The sequence below is a fragment of the Mytilus trossulus genome, chromosome 4 (assembly GCF_036588685.1).
Source record: "Mytilus trossulus isolate FHL-02 chromosome 4, PNRI_Mtr1.1.1.hap1, whole genome shotgun sequence".
NCBI lineage: Eukaryota > Metazoa > Mollusca > Bivalvia > Mytilida > Mytilidae > Mytilus > Mytilus trossulus.
Window position 1 is genome coordinate 73,753,645 of NC_086376.1, and position 26,246 is coordinate 73,779,890.

The window sequence follows — 26,246 nt, forward strand, 5'->3', positions numbered from 1 at the left end:
TATACATCGTCATCTTCGTCGTGTTTATAATTTTAACCAGATGAGTATTTACATTATGACAAATGGCATTTGCCTGACATGGGCATTAATCTGTACACGATAGATTTTGTTCGAAGCAAATGCAGCTCTTTGAACACACTGATTTCCCTTACAAGTGCAAACTAAATCTTGCAGAAATTCGGATGACATCTGACCTTTGAAATAGACAGGAACAAGTCCGTTCCTCTTTTTCCAGAGGAGAATGATGGGGTAATTTTGCTATATGGGAAGACATCCAAATATATGTCTGTAGTTAAGCTCTTAGTTCAAGTTGTTGAAAGGTAGATTAACAAGGAGGAAGTTTGGCAAGGGAGGAATTTTTAATTGTAGCTAATTTTACCCTCAATTTGTTTAGGTCACTATCATCAGTTTTGAGTTTTGACTTGATATCATACAACCTAACAACAAGATTTCGAGCTGCAACTATAGATTCATCGATGTCACAATTCGAAAGGTTTGACAAATCGGAGACATCATCAGGGTTGTCCTTCAAGACTTTAAAAACAGTGCGCTTACCGATTCCTAACAGGGATGACGTTGTATCGCATCCTGTTACAGCATGTGCAGCTGGTAGAATGTTACACATGATAGACCCAAGACTTTTACATATTTCATGGATAGGTATATAGCGACGCAAATCTTGTGTGCAAGTTATAGTGCCTGTTTGAAACCATAGCTCATGTGTATGCTGCATGGAGGGGAAGTAACGAACGCATAAAATCAGTACATCTGTATCTGGTGACTTCATTATTATCCTTCCCTTGATTCCTTTCACACCAAACACTTTGTCTGCATGAATAGCATGTAAAATCATGCGAGTATCCGCTTCCTCGTGTGTACAAAACAATTCATCAAATCTGAATACTCCTTCTGAACATATTTTCGTAACAGAAATAGGGTCAGTGGAAGTGCCAGCTAGATAAATGACTTCCCGTGGGGTCATTGAAACGGTTGGTCTATCGTGATGCTGAACAATCGATTCGCCAAGAAATCTAATTAAGGCCTGCTTGTTCTCATCTACTCCAAGAAACTTTTTCCAGTCGGGAATTTGACGACCGTCTATGACTTTAAATGACCAACAAGAACTTGATCTTCGGTCACGTTCCGCTGATTTTATTGACTGTTCTAAATCATATCTATCGAAAACGTCGACGAGACAAATTGTACTTTTCAAACAAAACAATTGGGATTTGATAAAGTCTAGTGCCAAATCACCAAATTGTTTCACTTGCAGAGATTGAATCAAAGCCATACCGTCTCGTATAAATACAGTAGAAAATTTATCGGAATGTTCCAAAGACTTCACACTTGAAACTGAAGCTTCCAGTTGATGGCCAAGATCGGCTTTGCATGTTTTCATCATAGTTCCATCATCATGAAAAGTGATGTTGGTATTTGCCCGATAGGAAATGACAAGACTTTTTCCACAATGACGTCATCCCGACTATTTGCAAGCACCAATGCCCGACGAAAGACCAACTCGGGATTGATGTGACCTTCAATAATTTCACCTGACCTACATTTCAGTTTTGTCTTTTTGGTAAGATCTTTAACTTTGAACGAGTAATTGGACCATAAAAATTACCATGTTGGTCGTCTGCAAGAGCGCCGTCAATAAATGATTTTGCCATCTTCGCACCATCCTGTGCTGCATTGATTAATGATGATTCGATATCTCTTGGTGCATGCATTCCTGTCGAGATGTTGATTAGAGGTTTTGGATGCAGTGAGACGTCAAAGGGATCTGTCATTCTTTGCTGCATATGATCTTAGAGAAGTTTCAGATGATCAGCGTCTCTTCTCATAGATGTTGGTTTTGCCTCTTCTTGGGACAGTTGCTCCGCAACAGCAGTGAAACCAGATCTTTTTCTCATCTCAGAACTGAAATCGGCTAGAATGTGGAGTGTAAGGGACCACCTTATCAAAGCAGGTTTCTGTCTTGTGATATTAACAATACCACCACATCCTTTGGAGTCCTTTATGACAGTCTTTTCTGATGCCATGTCACTCCATATCCCATTGAAGGTACTTGGCTTCTGTCGAATAGAAAAAGCACCCGATGTAAACGCTGGCAAAACAAATATCTTGTATATAAACTGGCAACCATCTAGAATAGTTCACCCAGTTTGTGACAAAAATGAAAGGCACCATAGCCGACATCGACGACAAATGTAAACTCCATAGTCCTTCTCTTTCGGATCGAATGTTTTGCAACATTATTTCGACTGTCGTGAGGAGCATGTCCCAAAATTTCAATGTTGGTGATACATTGCAACCCCATTGTTTCAAGTCTTTTAAGAGAGGAAGCATGTGACGTTCAATGTCAGCCATTGCAGAATTAATCGATGATAAGACTTCTGGATTTGAATTGAAGTTAGAAGCTATGTACGACAAAGAAGACCACAGTGATAGGAAATGACTTAATAACGTCTTTTTCGACGCACCATTTGAAGAAAGCAGACAATAATGATAAATACAAAGCTTCGAATGCCAAAGTCAAAGCTCTTACGGCTCGATTTAACTGTTTTCCATTCAGCATAAACCGAAGAATCAACCAACAAATCTTTAAAACCTCCATCACCACATAACTTTCCAATAGCTACAATGAAGCATAGTGATATGATAGTGTATGGAAACCACCTAGGCGTATTATGTGATTTTGGAATGTCTCTGGCATAATCCATGCGACTTGCTTTGATATGGAGTATAGTTGTTTGTCAAATGTTTGAACTGAATACTTTTGTCCCATGGCTACTGTCATATCAACACACTTTCGCATGGTAGTGTATACAGTTGCCATATCATTTGGCTTAGAATCGATAATTGGTGTATATGACACTATCGAGAAATGGGGTTTGAAATTCGACAAACAGCTGTTATAGCCGGTCCAAAACGGTATTTTCTGAGGTACGTCTGTTGGGAATAAAACAGTAATGTCTAAATTCTTTCTAGAGATCGACCGTAAGAGAACTTAAAGCATTTCTGATGTATTGGATAGTTTGCTTGCATGGTCAGTTATGTTGCCATATACATTTTTATTTCTACGAGGCGTTTCTCTTTGTTTTTGGTTTAACAAACGGCATACAAGCGGACAGAGAGGAAGCACTGTCATCGATCTGTATTGACCTTTCTTTGGTTCTTCGTTATAATGTCGAATTTGGAAAACAGCCCTTGCCATTGAATGGAATGTGTCTTTTCCATCTATGGTTTCCGTGTTAATATCAATATTATCAGCACCTTCCTGAATCAAACCTCCGCCATCTGGAATAGGAATTATTCCATCCGGAACATAAACAGTGATTTTTTTCTATTTCATGATTGGCAGTGCTGGTTAGGTATCGTCTGATCTCTCCGTATGAAGCACAGAAACCATCAGAATATAACGTCTCTATGAGATGTTTCGATCCGAAATCGTGGTGTAACTCACAGCAAGACCAATGTAGAACGGAGTAACAGTATACTTGGAAACCGAAACAATACACTCAGTTATACCCATCACCTTTCTTATTTTGTCAAACGGAACAACATAAGGTTCAGACGAGTCCTTCAATGACTTGTTGTCCATCAGCCAACAGACAAATTTTGTAAGCGATGAAGGCATCCGCTCCATAGACACGGCAAATGACGCCTCGTTTGGAGTTGAGTATTCATCGGTAGGAACGGTTAAATGTCACGTCTAAGGATTTTAGCCGCGGAATGTAATATTTGATCATAGCTAATATTGTCGGACACTTGCGATACTTCGTGTTCAATTTCAGATGTCTTTAACTTTGATTTCAACTTTCCCGCGGCTGCAACAACTTAACCTTTTGATACGTTGGTGCTAAATACAAAGTTTGACTTCCCTTGACCGCGCTGTGGTTGCACAATAATTGCCTTGTCGTAATACCTATCCAGTTTGTCTTGTAGTTTGGTTACAGGGTATGTCTTTGGCAGGTGATCAGGAAAATGAAAAATATATATTTGCAATATTTGCGACATGGGGAATACCTTTCTACCAACAAATAAATTTATGTGTACATCTGAAATTGGCGACCGAAAAGCGGTGTCGTGGTCTAGTATAGAACTAGCAATGTTTAAGCTTTCAGACTTAGCTTTACTTAACAAATATTTGGTAATACAACCTTTATGATAGACTGCATTGTCAAACAATGCTTTTTCATCCATCATTTCAAGCATTCTTAGGTCATTCTTTTCAAATGCTGATCTTCTTAAATTATCCTTTCTGTCATTTGACTCTACTTTGCGGAGCTTCCTGTCTTTTTTAAATGTTTTATTTTCACATTAAAAAACATCACAATTTAAAACTTTGCAAATAGATTGAACCTGCATGTTTGGCACAGGGGTTTGCTCGGGCGTACCTAATGACGATTCAGCTTTAAAATAACTGCAGTTGTGTCTGCTAGTGTAGGATTTATAGCACGAACGGTTGTATAATATTTTGTAATGATCAGCACGAAGATGATTTAGGTCTGAAACAATATGCAATATCCTAAAATATACATGAACATCAATAAAGCTATTTTTGCTAATTCCTCGCATGTTGATGAGCAATTCAGAAGCAGAACCCTGACATATAATACACTGATCCCATTGTATATTTCATTCCTACAATGTTTCGGACTTGATGGACATAGTTTAACATGACTGTGAATGTGCCATATGAATTCAATAAAACAACTTAAGTGTTTTCCTCAAATAAAACAACGAACTTCAACCATATTCCGGGACTTAAACGTGACCAAAGGATTTAATTGGTATGTTACAATTATAACAAAACTATGATTTCAATACAATAACTTAAGTTTTCCAACAAAAAATATTTCCTCAAATAAAGCAAAAAACTTCAGCAATATTCCGGGTCTGAAACGTGACCGGCGGATTTGATTTGTGTATTACAATTATAGGTAGCACTCCACAGATAGAAAATAAAGTTAAAAATGAGCCGCAAAATGTTTTATCATCTCCTATTCCTTGATTTCTAATACATTAACCTAACTGTTTGTGTTGTACATGTGCATATGTATGTAATCAGTATCTTCCATAGATTCAATTTTCAAAAGTTAAAAGGATGAAAGTTAATTCCTTTCATGTGTATCCATGGCAACATTCTGCATTTATTTACCATAGAATATTGCAAAAAGGGGGGTGAACATGTCATATATCCCCCCAAAATTTGGATCAAACTAGAATTTCAATGCCTTTGAGTGATACCTTTTTAGAAACTGTTTTCTTAAATCTTCCTTATGATCAAATAAAAATTGGGTGTCTTTCGCCTCATTTTTTCGTAAAATCCAATCACAAAGTTCGTGCGATAAAAAGTTGGAAAAAAACATTGCAATAATTGCCGGACCAATGTATGGTATGGACATGCAAATACGGACTGTCATACAGAAAACAGCCTATATTACATACATTACATAACCTTGATGTTCATATAAACCCAATTCAAAGGCTATTTTAATACTCAGCTATCCAAAAATGAATTTTATTGCACACTAGCTCTCATATTTGAAAAATCCACAGGGGCCAAAATGCGAAACTACACACCTAACTGTGGAGTGCTACCTTAAGGTGAAATTTTTCCCCTTCTGCATCAACATTTTTTATATTTTCTGTGTTCTACTAGCTGTTACGATGAAAGTGGTACCTTAGTTTTTAAAATTGGTTCAGTAATAAAGATTTTATGAAGGTTAGCAGTTGATGTTGAAACGCGACAAAAAGTGATTTAAAAATAAATGCTGGATCATAGTGAAAAACCCCAAGTCTGTCTCATTTTTGGGGTAAATTTCTAAAACTTTCCCCTTTTTTTTATTTGAAATTATAAAATTACCTTATAAGAGGACAAATTGTACAAATTTTAGGTGTTTGAAAGCACTTATAGGTAATTTTTGCTGTGAATAGCATACCTAACCTTGGTTTAGAAGCTCTCAAGCAGGGTATAAATTTCTAACAGTACTGGCATCATTAAATTTAATTAATGCCAAATTATAATATAAAATCCTGCTAAAAATGTTTATTTGACTTATTCGCATTCAAAAATATAAAGCGATACATTCTGAGATTATCATATAAAGCGCAATCTTTGGTTACAAGGGCAAAGCTTACGGAGTAAAAATTTAAGACCGCAACATGTCTAAGTGTCAAAATGTGTATACTTGGTTGCTAAGGACAGTTAACAATAAAATTAACATAAATTGCATTCCTAGCAGTTTTTTTACCTTCAGAACTAAAACAAGAACATAAAAGACTAAAGATTTGTGGTCAATCTTATCTTCAAAAGTGCATTTCTGTGCTTTCTGATGTGCCATAAGGTAGCACTCCACAGATAGAAAATAAAGTTAAAAATGAGCCGCAAAATGTTTTATCATCTCCTATTCCTTGATTTCTAATACATTAACCTAACTGTTTGTGTTGTACATGTGCATATGTATGTAATCAGTATCTTCCATAGATTCAATTTTCAAAAGTTAAAAGGATGAAAGTTAATTCCTTTCATGTGTATCCATGGCAACATTCTGCATTTATTTACCATAGAATATTGCAAAAAGGGGGGTGAACATGTCATATATCCCCCCAAAATTTGGATCAAACTAGAATTTCAATGCCTTTGAGTGATACCTTTTTAGAAACTGTTTTCTTAAATCTTCCTTATGATCAAATAAAAATTGGGTGTCTTTCGCCTCATTTTTTCGTAAAATCCAATCACAAAGTTCGTGCGATAAAAAGTTGGAAAAAAACATTGCAATAATTGCCGGACCAATGTATGGTATGGACATGCAAATACGGACTGTCATACAGAAAACAGCCTATATTACATACATTACATAACCTTGATGTTCATATAAACCCAATACAAAGGCTATTTTAATACTCAGCTATCCAAAAATGAATTTTACTGCACACTAGCTCTCATATTTGAAAAATCCACAGGGGCCAAAATGCGAAACTACACACCTAACTGTGGAGTGCTACCATAACAAAACTATCACTTCAATGAATCAAATTAAAGTTATAAAAACCAACAACAAAAATATTTCCTCAAACAAAACAACGAACTTCAAATTTATTAGACTATTCAAAACATAAAAATTAATCATACAAGCATAAATGAGAAACGAAGTGAGTGACAATTGTCCTAATTAATGACCTGGTTGTGTGAACTACAAAACGATTCACGACACGAGGTAATGCGTGTTTGAATCAAGGCAGAAATTTGGACTAAATTTATGTTTTAAATTGCTATTTTCTTCGCATCGATTACATTACACGAAAGATATTTGGCACAAATGTGAACCCTGTCTTATTGCTTCAATCCGAATAAAAATCCCGTGATAGCAACACGTAATAAAATTCCTTTCGTTGAAAATGTTGTTAATTTCAGCTATAAAAATAGACATACCAAATAGTTATCAAAAGTAACAGGATTATAATTTTAAACGCCAGACGCGCGTTTCGTCTACATAAGACTCATCAGTGACGCTCAGTTTTGCAGTCATTGTCGATACGATGGCCGTTCGTACGTTTATGAAATGGCTGTTCTGACTCGCCACCACATTTTTTTCTACTTTTACATGTAGGCGATACACAGCATTAACTATATATAGTAGTCTTGCAATTGATATTGCTAAATATGGTATCTTCCTAACCAGTGGAGCGACTTTATAACCTAGGTTTGCACTATTTGATTGCAATTCAGACACCAATCGTTTACGCACCACTTGCAAGAGCCAATAGGCAAAAATGAACCCTCACCAGAAAGTCTTTGAAGCTTTTGGTACTATGGAAAGCACGAACAGGTTGCTCAGGTAAGATCTTGGATAATAACGACGTTTCCGATTTCTTTCCAATTTTCGCAGATAATATGTGATTACTTGTCAAAGTTGTAATGGTCAGTGAGTACTAATGGCACTCTTTTTTTGTCTTCATATTTTAAATGTTCATCTCGGCTCATGTAATAGGCACAAGAAAAACGTTTATCATTTGTATTATATCCATTTGACGTGGCTCTGTACTTATGCATCCCGTAAATGTGCTATGGTAATTTCTTGCATTCTTTTAGTGTTTCTTAATTACATATTTGTTTGTTTTCATAGGAATTAAGATTATAACCCAATGTTGACTGCTGTATCCCAATTTTAAACAGTTTTATCTATTGTGTCTGTTTTTTAGTTCACACATCGTTGTTAATATAATGGTATTTAGCGCAAATGTCATTCAAGTTAGAGGTTTAGCTAACTGTAAAACCAGGTTTAATCCACCATTTTCTACATCCAAGTAGGTAATATGACAGTTGTTATTCATTCGATTGATGTGTTTAAGCTTTTGATTTTGCCATTAAAATTTGATTGGGGACTTTCCGTTTTGAATTTTTTAACGGCATTCGGTATTACAGTAAAAAAAATTTAAGCGACACGAGTAGAATTAACATCATTATTAGAGTATCAATACTCTTTCACATGATATCTTCTGCTTCTTATGATTATGAGATCATGTTACTGACTAGTTCTGTTAGAATAATAAATATTTGCTTATAGTCTCTTTGACGCTCTCTCTTACAATGAGGCATCAGATTTGACATCCTTTTTGACCATATGTGGCTACGTAATTTACATCCAGAAAATCAATTATGCATCCTTTCTTATGAGAAAAAAAGTTAGGAGCTAACTGTAATCAACTGTATGTAGCATTAATGTACACAGCTAACTGGTACATGCTGATTTATGGTCATTTATGGAGCTTTTGTAGTTTCACCATATTATTTTGCTTAAGTCTACTTGTATCATTTTAAATACTTATGAAAGAAGCGAACGATATCTCAATCTCTCCTGGTGACAATAATTCTCATGGAGACGAGAAGATATAAGCCATACCAGTGTTGCAATATCGCTATACTGGCGTAATTAAGAAATTAACAGTATATAAAATACACAGTGCTGCGTTAGGGGAAAATATGTTTCAAATTTCCGGTGAATTATCCTTCCGCAAAATGGATATAGTTACTAATAAGTATAGCTCATATTACGACATACTAGATGTGTTTCTGTAGACTTAACTTGTTATAGGCATCCCTTTAATGAACAGCTTAATCAATATATATCGAAAATTTAACGAGGAATTCATACAATTCTACAGATTATTTTCCAGCAAAGAATCAGAATGGCTACGTATAAACATTAGTGGCAGAACCTCACGACATCGCTTGGAATTTAATTAAGATAGATTGGAAATTGTAGGAGTTCTACTGGGAATATTTCTTGTTGATCATTAGAAAACGTCTTGGATTGGGATTTATCAAGAGAGCTTCAGGTAATTTTGAGTTTATTCAACTCGTAAGTTAATAAGAAATATATATATTAAATATATATTAGTTATTTCAGTATTAGATATGACCGTATAAATGTATTTTTGATGTATACAAGTTTTGTTAACAATAGGAATACGGTGCTAATTTGTCGTTAATCAAATTGCAGATTCAAGGGAGGGGGTGGTGTTGGAATTATATCTATGTATCTATTTGACGATCAATGTTTTTAAATAGGGACATATGGTTGGAACACTATACATCCTACCACCCCCATCGTTTAAAAATTGCCGGATCATATCTTTTTTCTTCAAACATTTTCGTTTAATTACACAATAGAGTTTAAAAAAAAACTTGCTTTTAAATAATACAAGTTAAAACAGACAAGTAACGAATTACTTAACACGTTTTTTTAAAGTGTAATGACGTATGCAGTACATATTTTATTACACTATCTTACAATTGAACATAACGGACATGATAATCAAAACCGGATAAACTTACTACATGTTAAAGCTATGTTTGACATGAATAAATATAGGTCATGTTGAACACTGGTTCAGTGAAAAACATATATAAACTATGTTTAAGTGTCCTTTTCCACCACGCTTTCAAAAGGACTAAGACTCCATGGAATTCCATAAAAAGCTATTGGTTTACTTTAATAAATATAAATAAAATCGGTACCATGGTCATCTCCAGTTCGGCAGTGAAACCCATGTTGGAAGCGCCTTTTCGGTGGTTGGGATGTATAAGTACGCAACCACGTCCGATGGTTTTCTGTATGTTTTTTTTTTTGGCTGTCCGTATTTATTGATGTTATGTAATGACTGTATACCATTGTAATTGCAAAGGTTGAACAGATTAATTATGAAACATGTTCATGAATCATTGCACTTAATTTTCGAGGAATTATGTGTCTCATTGCAGGAATATTTATTATCGTCTTGAATATTTAAATGAATAATTGCCACTAGATGTTATGCAAATACAATTTCAGAAATCAACCTCTAAATACACCCATGTTGGACTGATAAATTTATATCAAAGTTAACTTTATCAGATAATATATCGCGACTAAGCATTTGGCTACGGACTCTCTCGAACTACATTTATTTCTAACTCTACGATAACAAATGCACACACTTTATTCGATATGAGTAATAGAGCGAAACATTCAAAGTTGCGCATATTTCAACATCTCTTCATTTGAACCTATTTCAGATGTTGCGATCAAAATCGAAGGTCCTACCAACATGGTTTCATTTTCGAAGTGGCAGTAAAATTTGAACATTTATTATCCTGGTCCATCGACCTCTCACTAGTTAATTGAATTAACGGTTTACAGTAGAATTGCCTCTCCTTTTATATGCATGCAATATTTGCCAATGGTCATTAATCAAATATAAACCAATCAGTCAATCAATAATTAATCCCTGCTTTAGTCGGTCTAAACCTCAGAAATTCTTGTAAGGTTTGCATTCAGAGATTAAAAGCTTTATGGATCTATTTATACTTTTATAACTTCTTCAACTGAAACAAAAAGATGATTAAATGTATTTTAAAATATACTTTACAAGTTCGACCGTAAAATTTTTCCTGTTTCAAGTTCCCCATAACAGCAGAAAGTCCTTTCCTTTCTTAAATTAATTACTCTTACCACTATTTTCTGGAAAACTGCAATAATTACACAGGAAACTGTTAGGAGGAGGGGTTATTCTGAATAGTTTCGGATTTTTTCTTCTTCATGTTTATTCGATATTAACGTTAATAGCAGTATTGAATAACTTTCCCAAATCGCAATTAAGGCTCCTTGGTATGAATATCGTTTTGTGTCGGAAAAAATATGTATTGTTAAAGAAAATTCAGTGGAGTATTGAACTGATCACCAACTTTTTGTAAACGCTCCTTGTTTAACAAACGTTAACGTTTTACTTTTCACAAAAGCGAGGTTTGGTAGCCACAAAACCAGGTTCAACCGACTATTTGTTTTCTTAATATGTCCTGTACAAAGTCAGGAATATGGCAGGTGTTATCTAATGGTTCGTTTCTATGTATGATGCATTGCAGTTTGTTTTTTGTTGCACTTCGGTGTTTCTGTTGTTTCTTTGTTCCAAGTTTCCTCTTATAGTTTGTGTGTTTCTCTTTGTTTTAATAAGTAACCAAAACTTGACTAGTGAACAGCGATATACTACTGTTGCTTTATTTATAAAAGTTTCTCGTCATTTTCCATGTGTGCATTTATTATAAATGATATGAATGTGGCAAAGAAATTTGAATTTACCACTCTTTTTCTGGCCTTTAATGTTACTTCTTCGTTATATTGTGTTTTTTCTTTTATGTCACAAAAACAATGTGTTTATATGGGTGTCATCGTGGTTTTCCAACAATGAAATATAACTATTTTGTATAGGGAAAATCTTGTTTTTTCCGAAGCTTATCAAAAATTTCACTTTAGCACATTTATATTATGTGCCCACGATTAACGCTTTTACAACCCTATATAATTAATAAAAAAAAAAAGCAGACAGTTCTTATGCCACAAACTTACTGTTACGAGTTATACCAAATGTTTTTCTGTTTTGTCCTGTGCATTGTTGGTTTGCTCCCACGAGGAGCACGTGCTGTCTTTTTTTTTGGAATGTTCTCAACGGATTCTTATGAAACATACTAAATGACCAGCTTCAACATTTTTTTCGACGCTATCAATCAATTTTTTTCTACAAAATTTGACATTATAATTTGGTATGGGGAAATCTGGATTTGGATTTAGAAAAACAATTTTTTCATCTGCTTGACCACATTATATTTTTCCCAGGAAATTGGGAACAGAATATATTAAGGACCCCCCACCTTTTTTTTTTTATTAAATTGTCGTAGCCTTATTTATATTCAAAACACAATAAGTCAGTGAAGATTAACAACTCGCAAATTAAAATTTATTTGAAAACAAAAATAACTTACAAAAACAAAACAAACAAAAAGAGTTCATAATCAATCATATCGTCAAAGCCGCATATTTCTATCAAAGCTGTCACCATATTTACTATTTTCCTGAAACGAAAATAAAAATTCCAATTTAATTTCTTTGATATCCTACGTAAATGCGTCCTGTCGATACCTCTATTTTGGTATTGAACAGAACAAATTCAGTAATTGCGAATACTCTCAAATCTTTACTTTGTGGGGTGTTTATTTGGTGTTTAGTTTCGTATGATGACGTAATTCTTTTTTGTAATTAGTTGCTTGTTCTTTCACTGTTCGGTATCACGTACGACAACGGCATGACGAAACAAAGAAAAATTCTAAAAGACTACAACAAAACTTAAAAAACTAAAGAATGAGCAAAAATTACCGAACCAAAAACCGAGGGTAATCTCAGGTGCTCTGGAAGGGAAAGCATATCTTGTTCCACATGTAGCATCCATCGTTTTGCTTAAAAGTATGCATTAGTACAATAGCATACTTCGACGGCTTATCTACACTACGAGACACTTATATTGCTTTTTGAAGTAATATCAACTTTACAGCATAGTATAAATGAGTATTGGCAAAATGTGTACGACTCCAATCTTAATAGACTCAGTTAATAGTTTTGATACCGAAGGTCGGTAACTTTCTCTGGGTACTCGGGCTTCAGCCACTACTGACTGACTGCCAGAATGTAGCTTGTTGTGTATTAGTAGTAGCTTTAAACACCTAGGAGCAATCAAGATTAAGATATATGCAAGTTATTTCAAACGAAACTCACCGAAATAACTCTCCAGCAGTTGCACATCTCCTACTATGGACTTCAGGATACCTTCATCTTCAACCATATATCCTTCCACTTCATTTATTGCTGCGTCTGTGAAAAATATTTATGAATATAGTTATAGAACCCACTGGTTTACTTTTACAAATTGTGACTTGGATGGAGAGTTGTCTCATTGGCACTGATCATTATATTCTTATTTCTAACTAAGATTTTAGTACCCACAACTCTTTCTGTCATTAAAGCTCAACGGTTTTTTTTATGTATATAAAATTAAATAATAAACGTGCAACGATCATTAGAACACACATAAAAAAGAAGCTTAATGTATTGATCTTTAAAATATATATAAATAGATATAAGATTTTTTTTTAAAACATGTTCATATCATATTTTCAAGACGAAACCAATGCTTACACAGATCTACACAGATCTACAGACAAATGCGCTTAAATCAATTTTGATTGACGTCACGTGTTGTAAGAAAAATTAAACAATAAAAAAAAGAATATAACATACCAAAACGTCCCCGAATTTCAGCCAACTGGACTTTTAATTTCTCACTATTGGCCTTTACGTTCAAATTTATGTCTAGTAAGCTGAAAGTTGTGTACTGATTGGACCAACTGTCTTTGAGATAGTCTACATCGTCTTTAATGAGTTCTAGATCCCCCTTTCCAGGAATAATTTCTTCAATCTTTTTGAATCTCTTCTCCATAGCCTTCGACTTTCTTTTCATTCCTTTAATTAGGCATTCTGTGTCTGGAAGTAAAAGTTAAAGATGTATATAGCGTTACTGTAGTAGAATAGAAATTTCTTTATTGGAGTTGGAAAAACAAATCTAAAATATTGTTTTCACATTAAGAAATATCAAACTATTTGTTCCTTATACGATTGAAATAAAGGTATATATTTTCCATGAGGTTCATCTGTTACGAGTAATATTAAACAAAACGTTGATGCCGATAATGAGGGAATGGATGGGGCTCCTTCATTTCTCTAAATATATATGGATTATATTCACTAAAATTAACAAGTATAATTTATTACCTGAGTAAAAGTTTGAAACATCAGACATTTCTTCATCACCTTCAATACATTGGCCGAAAACTGTTTTCATTTCTGAAAAATGATTACGTGAAATTGTAAGAAAACAATATCAAGCAATCAATTCAAAGTTGCTAGATAATTTTTAAAACGTGCAAATCATTTTTATGGTTATTTGTGTTTGTTTGGATAGTTCATCTTATTTGCAATCTCCTTATGTTTTATATATAGAAGTTTGTCAGTATCTGCTTTCATTTACATTAGAAACTGTCATTGTGTTTTCCAAAAAGAGTATAGGGAGCAAAAACATGGTTGTTTTAACCGTGCCCCCTCTTGTCTCCACCTTCTATGCTAGAGTACTTTACCTTTAATTTCTCTCTTGAGTAGTTTGTGTTGATAGACCGCTGCAAGGAATAATGCAACAATCAGAACACTCATCATGATCTCCTGACAAGTATAAGGGCATCCAAAAGTCATATTCTGAAGAAGAAAAAAAGGTCTTTCATTCATCAGCACAAATATAAAAGAACAGTTAAATCGCTTACATCCGGGTATCTTTGTGGGAATGGTTATAATAGTGAACCGATCTAAAATATATGGTAAGCTTAAAATAAATTGTGACAATAAGCTCTAAAAATGAAATTGCGACACCTCAAAATGTTTAAAAAAGCCAATATAATACTTCAATGTTATGGTGTGAACCCTTACCTCGTAATCTATAAATTCTAGGTCAGCGGGATCGAAGGTAAATACTGGTTCCATGCTGAAACAACAAAAAAAGACGGATTAGCCATATAACAAACTGAAATTATTGCTTGTATATACATATTTACATGTATATATTTTATCTAAATCTAAATAAAAATGAAAGCTATATGTACAAAATACAGTTACTTTACTGATTATGTAACTGTAGGCGGTCGGGCTCAGATGCTTTCACTGAATTGTGTGGTACTAAAAATTTTACCGAGTTTTGTTTAGGCAGCAACCATTTGATTTTCGGAAGGGGGTGGGGTGGGGTCTATGGATTTTTTTGGGAAAAAGTTTGTTTACAGTTTTGGGAGAAAAAAATAATTTGTTGTTGATTTCGCCAAAGTCGAAAAAAAAGTTTGTCCAGAAAAAAATCCATAGCCCCCCCCGAATATCAAATGGTTGCTGCCTCAGTATCAAACAACAGACAGGTACATTGATGGCTACACAGGCTCGATTAGAACCCCTTCGTATCTCTTGCCTACTATTATAAATTTACAAAATAGTACATATTATATATTATGAATTATTTTATCTTAAAACCATGAATTATTTATCGTTCTTCAATAGAAATTCATAACGGTAACAGTAAAAATGGTATTTCGGGATTTGCACAATATAACAAGTATTCTTTATTTGCAAAAACAGACAAAAAAACAATTTTGTTTATGGCAAATACAGTAACAAAACAAACATGATTAAACATAATGAAAACTCGAGAATATTATAAAAAATATGATAAAGTTATTGTTCTCCTTTCCTCAGTTCTAATGACTCTTTAATGGAAGAAACAACCGCTTTTACAATTCAATTGAATTCAATATTTTATTTAAGTCTCATATTTCAATAATATATAATACAATATTACATGAATTATAAATTACATCATTTGATGTTGATGGAGTATAATAACGGGTTTATCAGTAACATTAAGTGTATCAAAATTTACATATTAATATAAACACTAATGTTTTGCCCAGTTAACGTCTTTGTTACCGCTAGTCTGGTACAGATGGGTTTTTTTATATGGAATTAAGACCGTGATAATGCATGGTTACAATATATTAAGTAATTCACTTTTTGGTTAAACTGTTTGAATTATCAAAGACGCTTTGGATAGGGGTTAGAGAAAGGAGAATAATGCACAAAGACTAAAATTGTAAATAATAGAGAAAAGTAGGTCACAAACATAAAGAATAGAGAAAAATGGGATACTAAGTGAAATTATAAAGAATAGAGAAAAATGATATACTAAATAAAATTATAAAGAATATATTCAATAGAGAAAAATGGAATATTAAATAGAATTATAAAGAATAGAGAAAAATGGGATTCTAAATAAAATAATAAAGAATATAGAAAAATGAGATACTAAATAAAATTATAAAGAATAAAGAAAAATGAGATACTTAAAATACAAAATTATAAAGAATATATTCAATAGAGAAAAGTGACTGACTAAAAATACAGAATGCAGTTGCAAGTATTTGATGAATACAAACAAACACGACCAGTTCAGTAGAGTCTTAATAGTGTTAAGGCTTACCTAATTTTATCTTCTGGATTATTAGCAGACTGTAGAACCATAACTGCTACCAGTGATGTCAACCATACAAACACAGCCATGGCGAATGTTGATGATACAGGTGTAACTTTTAACACGATATAAGCAAACTAACAACACAAATAAGACAATATAAAACACACGCTTCAGGTTGTCGCGCTGTTGCGGTTGTTAATGAGGTTCACGTAACGTCACAGTGACTTTTACTTTATGACCGTTACATGCACAGTGACGTCAGGCAGTCTTTTCCGTCAAACTTCATGGTATGCGATCGAATAAGGCATTGTTAGAGGGGTCTACCTTTATTTATGAATACAAATAGCTGCAAACATCGGTGTACTGAAGTGCGTTTTTTTTCTGGTTTTTTTTTCACGAAACAAGAACGATAACTGTAAAATGCAGTTAATATTCAACAATTTTATGGAGTATTGTTTATGACAGTGACAAAAAAGAACATGTGGTATGATTGCCAATGCGACAACTCCGCCACGAAATCTCTACAAGAGACAAAATGACACAGAAATTAACAACTATCACCGTACGCAGTGGCAGATCCGGGGAGGTCCGGGGCTTGGAACCCCCCTTTTTGGGGCCGATCAATGCATTTGGATGGGAGCATATAGTTGGACCCCCCCCCCCCCTTTTTTTTAAACTGGCTGGATCCGCTCTTGGAACCAATAATGCCGTACGATATTGACACAAGAAATAATTTTAAATATTTTAACTTTTATTGACTAGCCTAGATTAATAAAACACTGTGGACTTGTTCATTTGATCCCTCTTAAGTTCTCCTTATTGTCACTTTTTATTCAGTGGCAGTTCCATCATCATTCTACGTTTCACAATATTTAACGCCCACTTAGTGTTCGTTTTCAATCAATCTAAATGAGGCAGTAACAACGGTATAAACCATTCACAATGCATGTAATCTTGAATAATTCACTCCATTGATATTAAAATCAATTATTTTCCTTGTGACAACTTCTAAATAGTCCAAAACCAGGGATTTGAACTGATTCGACATTTGTAAATAGAAATAAACTATTAAGCTTTTACAAATTTTAATTAAATAATGAAACGCATTTGACACAGTTCGACACCAGATAGACTACCGTCGTTGTACAGTAATGGATTTTAATATCTAAAAATGCATGTACTATTATTGACATGAATTATCATTGATAAATCAACTGCTTACAAAACTTATAGTTGTCGTTGTATTAGTGATTTTCTGCCCAATGAATACATTGAAAACCTTGCATGTATTTAGCGATTATTTTTTTTCGGAACTACACGTATATCCTCGATGCTCTTATGATATCTAATGGTTCGTTTCTATGTATGATGCATTGCAGTTTGTTTGGTTTTTTTTGCACTTCGGTGTTTCTGTTGTTTCTTTGTTCCAAGGTTCCTCTTATAGTTGGTGTCTTTCTCTTTGTTTTAATAAGTAACCCGAACTTGAAAAGTGAACAGCGGTATACTACTGTTGCTTTATTTATAAAAGTTTCTCGTCATTTTCCATGTGTGCGTTTATTATAACTTTAATGTTACTTCTTCGTTACATTGTGTTTTTTTTAATTTTATATCACAAAAACAATGAGTTTATATGGGTGTCATCATGGTTTTCCAACATTGAAATATAACTATTTTGTAGGAAAATCTAGTTTTTTTCCGAAGCTTATCAAAAATTTCACCTAAGCACATTTGTACAATGTGCCCACGATTAACGCTTTTATAACCCTATATAATTAATAAAATAAGCAGTCAGTTCTGACTTATGCCACAAACAAACGGCTGTTACGAGCTATACCAAATGTTTCGTTGTTTTGTCCTGTGCATTGTTGTTTCGTTGCCACGAGTAGCACATGGTGTCTTGAAAGTTCCATTTATTCGAGAGAAAAAAAATCATTTTTTGAAATGTCTTCAAAGGTACGGATTCTTATGAAACATGCTAATTGACAAAAACAAGTATTTTAATTATTATTATTATTAAGTGTATATTGCAGTCATACAATCTGTTTCATGTATTAAACAGACCGAACACCCTTCTTTATTATCGAACCAATAATGCCGTACGATATTGACACCAAAGAAATAATTTTAAATATTTTAACTTTTATTGACTAGCCTAGATTAATAAAACACTGTGGACTTGTTCATTTGATCCCTGTTAAGTTCCTATTATTGTCACTTTTTATTGCAGTTCCATCATTATTGTACGTTTCACAGTATTCAACGCCCACTTAGTGTTCGTTTTTAATCAATCTGAATGAGGCAGTAACAACGGTATAAACCATTCACAATGCATGTAATCTTGAATAATTCACTCTATTGGTATTAAAATCAATTATTTTCCTTGTGACAACTTCTAAATAGTCCAAAACCAGGGATCTGAAAAGATTCGACATTAATAAATATAATAAACTATTGAGCTTTTACAAAATTTGATTAAATAATGAAATGCATTTGACACAGTTCGACACCAGAGAGACTACCGTTGTTGTATACAGTAATGGATTTTAATCTTAAACTTAAATACATGTACTTTCATTGACATGGATTATCATTGATATAAATCAACTGCTTACAAAACTAATAATTGTCGACATATTAGGGATTTTCTGCCCAAGGAATGCATTGAAAACCATATATATTAGACATACTGTTCCCAGGGTGTATTTAGCAACAACAAAAATTCGGAATTACAGATCCTCAATGCTTTTGCTTACAAGATTTTAATATAAAAATAAGGAGACGTGGTATGATTACCAATGAGTCAACTAAACATGCACCAAATTTGAAATAAAGTGGATGTAAATAATTATCGAGAAACTTATAGGTAACCGTAGCGCCTTCAACAATGAGAAACACCCATATAGTATGGTTGGCTTTAGCAGGCATGAAAAGCTCTTACTTTGTTTATAAGTTTGAAAACAAATTTAATTGTTTGCCTAAAAGATAAGACTGTTCAACCTCCAGTGTTTAACATGGTATCTTTATATAGTTAGATCTATTTCTAGATGATTCTATTTAGTAAATAATATGTGTAAAAGATTGTAAAAATAAATTCAAACTGTATGAATTATTTAAAATAAAAGGATATGATGATTTTGATTTTACCATTTAACACATGCATATCCTAAATTAAATCCTATTAAATTTCATCAGATACTATATAACGAGAAAGAAACAAAAATATCCAATACACTATCAAATATTTGTTTTGTCCTTAAATATTGCCATTAACTTAGGTTCATCGTTAATTTAAACAAACAAACTTCGGTTAACCAGATAATAAGTACTTTTTATGAGAGTAATGTACTGGTTTATGGTATCAAAAGTCACCTTGGCTTGGCCTCGTTTTACACATAAGTATAAGAATGTGCTTGAAGTAAAAAATTCTGAAAGCCTAAGGGACATAACTTAAGCCATTTTTTTTTACCTATACAAGTAAATAAAATTCACTTGTATAAGTATCCTACAAAATTACTTATATGTGTATATTTTTTTTTACTTCTTCAAGTAAATAAAATACACTTGTATAAGTAGTACCCCTGACTGTATTAGGATGACAAATAGCACAATTAAAAAGAATATGGAGTTTGGAATTTCTTTTTAATATGTGGATTTCATTTTTGTTTTCTAGTACACTCGAAGCCAGATAATCCAAAGTTATTAACTTAATTATCTCAAAAATATCTTCACCTACCCCATGGCTGTCTTAATGTTTGTTTTACTTCTATATCAAACAGAAATTGTTGAGCAAATTACGATAGTACTTGTTGTATTTATTTGCAAGTAATGGTCAATTATTTATTTAAAATAACCTTCATCTGCATATGTGCTTTGATGGAAGACTATAGGCATCCATCGAAGTCTTCCGCCCAAACGACAAGTTTTCGTGATTAGGTCTATTTCCAAAATAGCTATAAGTAATTAGTCAACTTTATCTTTTGTATGTATTGTATTATTATGAGGTCCATAGTATTATTTTGAGGTGTTCATGCCCCTCAGTCAAAGTTCATCTGACTGTTACTTGATTTTCATGCACCATTGATGATGTTTCTGTTATACACGTTATTAGAATTTGTTCTTAAAGACTTTCAACATAAAATGTAATCATAAACAGAAAAGCAAGTGAGAGAACTCATGCTGTATCATATACAGAATATTGCCAAAACCTGATGACGCTCGGTCTAAATTTTCGTATAATGTTTTATGCTTTTTCCTGGGATGTTGAGCAAATAAAAATCGTTGGTTTTAGACATGCAAACAACATGAATTGACATCTTCCTACTTTTTAGTCCATGATCCAGTGAATGAATAATCAAATATTTAAAGTCTATCATTGCACATTGAAATTTATACAATATGAAATGTTTAAATGACTCACCGTGCACAATCATGAGCATCACCAATTTAGCATATTTACATCATTATAATGTAAACATTTCAAATTTTTAAATTGATTTGACTATTAAAGTTAAATATTGACAATATTCTTCACATAATCATGGTGCATATACTATGCAGGAGACCATAGAATGGCATTTTATGAAGTGATCAATTTTACGGTAATTTTGTCATATGTCATGTATGTGTATTCAGAAACTGTTAATTCAGTTAAAATATTATAAAATGCAAATAAAATATATACCGATACAGGTCTATGGTCTTATACAAGAATTTACAAATAATGGTGCCATATTTCACTCAATCAATTGTAAACTGCAATTGCATAACTTTGACTGTTGAATACTCTGATACATCTGTTTCTGATACAAGGAGGATTACTTTTGCAAAACTTGTTTCAACACTGTATCTAGACTCACCATTCATCGGTGTTTCATGCAGATCAGATAATGAAGATGTTATATAATAGAAAAGTTTACTATTATATGTATAAGACTCTAGGAGAGCCTCATAACTATGGTCCCTAGGTGTATTTTGCAGTTGAGCTACCGACTTCTAACATGAAAAAAAACCCTCTTTAACAAGTTGAGTTATGTATAACGAAAAAAGACATGTTATAATAAAATTAACGGTACCAATTTTCTTGCACCAGATGCGAATTTCGACAATACATGTCTCTTCAGGGATGCTCGTGGCCAAAATATTTGAAATCCAAAGCTTATATAAAAGATGAAGAGCTTCAATCCAAAAGGTCCAAAAAGTATAGCCAAACTCGTGAAAGGAATCAGAGATTTGCATGAGGGAGATACATTCCTTCATTTAAAATAATTTCTAATATTTTGTAACAGCAAATTTTAATAACACAAAAAATCCGTAATCCGTAAAACGATGACGAGCCGGGGTGAACCCGAGCTGCATCGCTGGACTCTTAATTCAGGTTATATCATACTGAATAATGTATCGCGCTGGTTGCTTATATTCTGCAATTATTCAATTATGAATGTGCTTTTAAATGCGCAGTGTAAATGCTCCTGTGGGACACTGTTTGACATGATAAATATTTGATAGCATATGATATGTCAAGCATTCAATTTGTTTTTTTTAAGCATAGATGTAATATGTAATGTAATGTTTAAGGTTAAACCCTCATACTTTGCTCAATGATTTGTATTGGAACGTTGCTTTGAAATATAGGAGGTATATCGTTTGCCAGATCCATGATTTTGGGGAAAAAAAAAGTTTTTTTTTTAACTTAAGTTATGTTAAAATATTATAATCGTATTTCAATAAAAAAAAAAGTGCATTTATGGTTCTCCCTCTAGATCCATTGTCATCGAGTTATTTACCAAGGCACCAATGGGATTTATCTTCAAAGATTTATAGGCCTAGATTCGTTATGTCAGATCAGATGTACATTTATATTAATAATCAAGACAGATAAGAAAGATTGCCATCGTCTTTTGTTGACCTTACAAAATATACTGTGTATACTAATATCAATAGTCGATTTATCAATAGACTTGGCAACAGATGTTTATAAGTTATATGTGCAGACTTTCTCTTATTCACTTGTTCGACACATATTTTTTCACATTGCCAAATTGATGAATCATTCTGAAATGTTAATAAAACATGTACGTTTACACCATGGTACATCGCATGGTACCATGCTATCCTGCATTTTTTTTGATTTATCCTAAAATAGTTTCAAATTTCCCAAAGTGTTCTCCTTTAAATGATTTAAAGCTATCATTTTGCATTTAAAACAAAATGGTTCAAACTAAAGATACTAGCATGACTATAGTATACACAAAGGGGTTTAAAATCTAATATACATAAAATATATAAATTGTATTATCATGATTAGGTACGACAGAAGCAAAAGTCAGTGGCATACAGCTGACGAAAATGCTTGAGCCTCCATTACTAGCTATTATTAAAATTCATTTTTAAGTGTGAAAATAATGGGGACAAATTTTATTATATTATACGGAAACAGTTATCGTCTTTAACTAAAAGAAGGAAGTATAACTTATACTGAGATATTTTTAGCACAACACATTAAATTGTACATCTTGAACAGTAGCTTTTCCTACATTTTTCAAACTAAGCCCATCAATCACATAAACATATCATTACTTACAAATATATAGGTTATTTCAGATTCTGCCCACGATAAATCCGTAAAGATGAACAAGTTCAATTTAATTTCCTTTTTCTGATGTGTACATACATCAGACTTTACGCTAGTTTGACGTTTCTAAACATAACTTCCCTAAAGCTAATGAATTTAGCAGCCACACGAAAATCACTACTTAATTTCAGTTCCTAACAATGAAATCATTTTCAGTATGGTAAATCAATTTGATGTCGAATGTTTCATTCTCATGGCGGGTCTTATCTCCAGCAGACGATTATAGTCACAGGTACTTGTCCTTGATTCTCGAACTCTTTGTTGAAACCTCAAAGTTGATGCATATTTGATTTATAAGTACTTGTATTATAAATTCTTTCCGATTGCCCTTTGATTCTTGTCAAAATGGACTACAAATAAATCTAACAAAAGCTGACACACACATATGTATAATCCGAATAATATACAACGTTTACGATTTAAAAAAATAGCGTGAGGGATTATATTTAAACTTATAGTATATACATGTAACCTTTTATCGTATTTATTAATGTACTGTGTAAGAAAAATTAATGATCCACTACACTATTGACCGAGGCAAGCATATTATTACACCAACATGTACATTCATCTCTTTGTTGTAATTATGCAACGTTATGTGATCTTATGAATGTTCTACTTTACATGCCCTTTCACAATAAAACTTGAATTGTTCAAGTTCTTTATTATCTAAATCAATATCATAGATTTTAAATTCAATTTAAAATTCAATTTAAAAGAGTAATGGGATTTATCAGTCAGTTATGCATGCACAGTAAACACACGTGTACTTATTGTCAGCTGAACAGATGTGTGGGAAAACACATGCTGCGAGTTCCTCTGTATGCTGTAAATACACTTATCATTGGTACCAGGCTTATTTTTTTACGCTAGATTTGCGTTTCGTATCTGTACTTTGTATGCTTTAATTCAATGGTCTCACCAATCATAAACAATGATAAAAAAATAATATGAATCAGTTAAAGCGAGCACAATAGTTGCCACAACGTCACCCAGATGGTATAGCTTGCTGTTATTCAAGCCAAAATTTTGCACGCTTAATTCCTTAACTAAAAATGATACGATGCATCTAAAAGAATGCAACCCAAAATGATTTTAGAGATGAGTCAGACGAATTTTACACTAAATCTGTTTGCTGTATGACCTTCCTTATCTAATTCCTTTGCACCTGTTAACTTCAAATTAATCAAAATGATAACAAATATAAAAATGTTAATGTTAAAACTTACCTAAAGGACTGATATAATAACAATATCTGTGTCACATCATGCATCGATTTACTAACAGATTTAAACATCCCATGATTAACGAGAGTGGTAAGTAATTTATATGCTATTCATATGTTGCAGATCGATGGAGTTGTGAAAATGGAAAACAAGTGCGACAAAACATATGTAAGGCCACACCAATTTAATTTCTTGTTCTACGGATTTTTGAACTCCAAAAATTGGGGCGAGCGAGCGATTTGAAAATTTTAATAAAAAAATATTTAATTTGCAAATTTTTGAGGCGAACCTTAAAAAGTAAAGGCGAGCGATTATATTTTTTTTTTGTAAACATAAAATAGTAGGTTTTGACTATATTAAAACTTGATTTATCACTTGTACCTTGACATTTCTTTAATTTATGAAGTATTTTTTCCCTGTTCAACAAGAAATAATTGGATAATTAAATCTGGTCTATGTATGTGTGACTGACAATGAGACAATTCTCCTTCCAAGTCATAATCAAGTTCAGAACAACCCCTTAATGTTATGAATATTAATGTTATGAATATCCCTGTTATGAATATCCCTTTTATGAGGGGTCAAAATAAGTTATAATATATTTTTTTTGTAAAAACACTTCAAGTACAAAAGGGCTTATATTTTCCCAAAGAACTAATGGTCAAAACATGTCCAAGAATTTTGTAATATTCCTGGACTTTATCCATGTTAACACATTTACTTTAACAGTTTAATATTATTCAAAATAAGTGGACCCATCCCTCTTTTAGAAAAGTTGTTTAAAATATAATGTATTTCTCCTCTTTTAGAGTAAAAAATTCTAAGTTGTCAAAGGTTTTGTATAGTAGCACTGTACAAATCCTTAGTATTTCTATTTTCTTTTCTACAACAGTAAACATGGTAAAATGACCCCTTCAAGGCCCTTGTCTGAAGGAGGGTTGGTCCCAACCTGATAATAACAAACATAGGTCAAAGTACGGCCTTTTACACAACAGAGCTTTGATCAAGACCAACCAGCAAGCTATAAGAGACCACAACTTAGTATTGTACACAATTCGAACAGGAAAACCAACGATCTAAATTATATTTCCAAACGGGAAAATACCAATGAACCACATCAACAAACGATAACTGCTGAACGACAGGTCCGTGAATCAACAATGACAGGTGCACAAACCTGCAGCGGGTATGACCGTAACCATACATTATAATTGCAGTTGAAGGCAAATCCTTCAGAAGTTCTTTGTACTTTATTTTAACAACGAACATTTATTTAAAGGGAATATAAGTTAGGGGGAAAGAAACCAACGTTTTGTTCTGTACTGGTATTTCTATTTATATCGGAGCACTACCGCTTGGAATAAATTGGTTTCATGCTGAAACAAATATTCTTGCAGATATTTACAGTGTTGTGGGGTGGTGATAGGTATAAAATCGTTATATAAAGGCTAGACTGTGATTTAAAAAAAAAATGTTGAGATCTTTATATAATATTTACAAAAAAACGGTGCGGGATATGGACATGATTTCATTTCCGGATGCGGGAAGCGGGAATATAATAAAAATAAAAAAAATCTGTTTTGAAAAAAATAGGTGCGGGCGGGTCCGTCGAACAAGGAATCAAATTGGTGTGGCCTAAGCACATTCTTATACTTATGTGTAAAACGAGGCCAAGCCAAGGTGACTTTTGATACCATAAACCAGTACATTACTCTCATAAAAAGTACTTATTATCTGGTTAACCGAAGTTTGTTTGTTTAAATTAACGATGAACCTAAGTTAATGGCAATATTTAAGGACAAAACAAATATTTGATAGTGTATTGGATATTTTTGTTTCTTTCTCGTTATATAGTATCTGATGAAATTTAATAGGATTTAATTTAGGATATGCATGTGTTAAATGGTAAAATCAAAATCATCATATCCTTTTATTTTAAATAATTCATACAGTTT

At 32.9% G+C, this 26,246-nt stretch overlaps 2 protein-coding genes across 2 annotated transcripts in view; one reads left to right on the top strand and one right to left on the bottom strand.

Annotated features, from left to right (window-relative positions):
• Positions 1 to 9,032: 9,032 nt before the first annotated feature.
• LOC134715943 (neurofilament medium polypeptide-like) overlaps positions 9,033 to 26,246 on the top strand; it is a 113,269-nt gene continuing 96,055 nt past the window's right edge. The window contains exon 1 of the mRNA XM_063578510.1: positions 9,033 to 9,348. The gene's annotated coding sequence lies outside the window, so the exon portion shown is untranslated. The remainder of the gene's footprint in view (positions 9,349 to 26,246) is intronic.
• Positions 12,288 to 14,739, bottom strand: LOC134714171 (uncharacterized). Its single transcript, XM_063575411.1, has 5 exons — positions 14,510 to 14,739; positions 14,148 to 14,219; positions 13,617 to 13,859; positions 13,095 to 13,190; positions 12,288 to 12,397 (listed from the first exon to the last, which is right to left on the bottom strand). Exons 1-5 carry the CDS (start codon positions 14,652 to 14,654, stop codon positions 12,390 to 12,392), a joined length of 564 nt encoding a protein of 187 aa, XP_063431481.1. The 5' UTR covers positions 14,655 to 14,739; the 3' UTR covers positions 12,288 to 12,389.